The 2,583-nt window shown below is 57.0% G+C and overlaps 1 protein-coding gene across 1 annotated transcript; it reads right to left on the bottom strand.

Annotated features, from left to right (window-relative positions):
• Positions 1 to 1,211: 1,211 nt before the first annotated feature.
• On the bottom strand, positions 1,212 to 2,570 carry LOC119353786 (E3 ubiquitin-protein ligase EL5-like). The gene has a single exon (XM_037620465.1). The coding sequence runs from the start codon at positions 2,336 to 2,338 to the stop codon at positions 1,532 to 1,534; it is 807 nt and encodes a 268-aa protein (XP_037476362.1). The 5' UTR covers positions 2,339 to 2,570; the 3' UTR covers positions 1,212 to 1,531.
• Positions 2,571 to 2,583: the final 13 nt, after the last annotated feature.

Below are 2,583 nucleotides of genomic sequence, written 5' to 3'. Positions count from 1 at the left end.
GTTTTGCAGATAGGCTCGGCCGTGAACCGTCCAGAAAGATCTCCCCCTTGGAAGGGTCCGGGGTCGCCAAGCAGGCTGCTCACAGAGTTGGTAAGCAATGGCTCCAATTCAATTATTATGAAATGAAACATCATCAGTTTTGTTGCAGCAGTTCCATTATCATTGAGAGCAGAGTGTCTGGCGAGCATCACATATTATCTGCTCTGCTAAAGATAAAGAAGCCATGGATAGACGACGAGCGAGCCAAGCAAATATGAAAAGAACCGGAGATTTTTTTATTATGTGTGTCTCTGTGTGTGATGGATGCTGATGTATTTGCATTCGTCCTGTATGTCCGACGGCGAGGCATGAGAAGGACACGTACGCGAGATACCTATCCGCTGGTGGCAGTGGTGGCTCGCGGAAGCAAACCGGAATTTTCTTCCCGCGCCACGGTCATGGGGCCAATCCCACATATAGTACTCGTTTTTCTTTGTTCCAAAGGGAAAATTGGGTGGTGGCATCATAGCATCATCATATAACTAATTTGCGAGCGAGAGAGCAAGCGATTAGCTCAGCTATCTCCAAATTGTTGGGTTGATTTCTGCTGTCCTTGTTGCTTGTTTGGCCAACCACCCGGCGTCACCATGCTTGCTGCTAACTCAACTGTCATTTTTTCCCATTAAGAACAAAAAGGAAAGGGAAAACTCAACCATCTCACAAGTCAACCCACTTCTTTTAGACCAACTAACTATATGAGGCAACCAAAACGGGTTAACGGAACAGTTTCTTCCTTTCGAAAAGCGCTAATGAAACAATTATGCAGAAGAAATCCTGTCTAGACAGTATTTTCTTCTTGGTTCTTTCAGGAGTAGTGGTTGATTAGTGCATCAGTTGGCTGTGGTGATGGTGGACCGGTGGTTGATAATGCGGCGTACTTGCGGAGTTGGAGTCATACATGTTCTTCTCAGCTTATCGCCTGTCAAATCTCCAATTTTGGCGCGTACGTGCGTGCGAGCGAGCGAGGTCCCTGGCCCTTTGACAGATGCCGCCTTCTGAGGGGGAGTGACATGACAATTTTGGCACAAATTTGACATTCGCAACGGGTGGCCAGAGAAAAACAAGAGCCGGACAACAAGATTGGCAGGGTGAATATACTACTAGTACTGTCAGCACTGCTTACAGTTGCAGGTCGACAGAGAACGGAAGTATAACTGAATAACGGTATAGTGGGTTGCTGTCGCTGCTGGGCCGAATTGACCGCTTGCAAGTTGCAAAATTGAAAACAATGGCGTGTAGGAAGAACGAGAAGCAACGACGAAATGTATGGAGGCAAACTTGTTTTCTTCTCTTTGTGGTGTCATGCCGGAACATGATCATTCTATCCACATGTACATCACACACCTATAAAAATCTGTACAGTTTTTACTCCGAGTAAGAGTAGGAGTGACCGGGAGGGAGACGCTGGGAAAACTTGCGACGACGCCACGCAAGGAAGACGGCACGTCGCTAAAGGTTGGAGGGGGAAAAGTCCACCGTGCCGGCCCAGGTGTCAGCATGAGCCCGCCGGCTGCTGCGGCGGCTTCGTCTGCCGCGACGACGCGCTGCTCTCGCCAACGCCGGCGAGCCCCATCTCTATGTCTCTGGCAGCGTCTTCTTCCTGAGGCGCTGGGGGCGGCGACGCGCCGCCACACCCGAGTAGCCGCCGCAGCCCGCACGCCCCGGCGGCCGGCGCTTGCGCTTGCGACGGAGTAGGCGCTGATTGAGGTGTCGTTGTGGCGGGAGCCTGCTGCGGCTGCGCGCGGCCGGTGCTGACGTCGTCCTGGGAGCCGAAGAAGAGCACGTTGGTGGGGAAGTTGGGCGACTCCTGGTCGGCCTCGGGCGCCTGGACGGGCGCGGGCGGCAGCGGCGGCGCGTCGACGGCGGGGCAGCGGCAGAGCGGGCAGGTGGAGTGCGACTTGAGCCACATGTCGACGCAGTCGACGTGGAAGCCGTGGCCGCAGCGGGGCAGCACGCGCGCCGTCTCCCCGGCGGCGAGCTCCGTGATGCAGACCGCGCAGTCCATGGCCTCGCCCTTGGCCACCTCCCGGCGGGGCAGCGACGCCATGGACGCGTCGTCGAGGCCCCCGTCGTAGAACCAGGGGGCGACGCCGTCCCCCGCCCCGGCCCTCCCGTCCCCGCCGCAGAACAGGAAGCGCAGGTGCGCCATCACGCCGCTCCCCGGCGGCGGCGGCGCCCCTCCCCGGGACCTCTTGGCGCAGAGGAATATGTAGAAGCAGAGCACGAAGGAGAGGAAGATGGCCATCACCGCCGCCAGCATGGTGGCCGCGGCCGCGGCCGTCGTCGCCGTCACCGCCATGTAACCACCCACCCCTCGAGCAAGAATCGCTTCGCCCTGGTGCAAACGACAGCGGCCGACCTCCCTCTTCTCGGTATCCGCTCCTCGTCCTCGCGAGCTTCTAGGCGGCGCGTGCGTGCGGGGAGAGAGTCGGTATATATTCAGGCCAGCGGGCTGTGGCTCGCGCTGGAGATGGATGTAAGAATGGGATTAACGTAATGGAGCGCGCGCTGCTACTTATACGGGGGCGAAGGGGATAAGAGGGA

Source organism: Triticum dicoccoides, chromosome 2A, assembly GCF_002162155.2.
Source record: "Triticum dicoccoides isolate Atlit2015 ecotype Zavitan chromosome 2A, WEW_v2.0, whole genome shotgun sequence".
In the NCBI taxonomy this organism is placed as follows: Eukaryota; Viridiplantae; Streptophyta; class Magnoliopsida; order Poales; family Poaceae; genus Triticum; species Triticum dicoccoides.
This window is presented reverse-complemented; position numbering and strand designations above follow the sequence as displayed.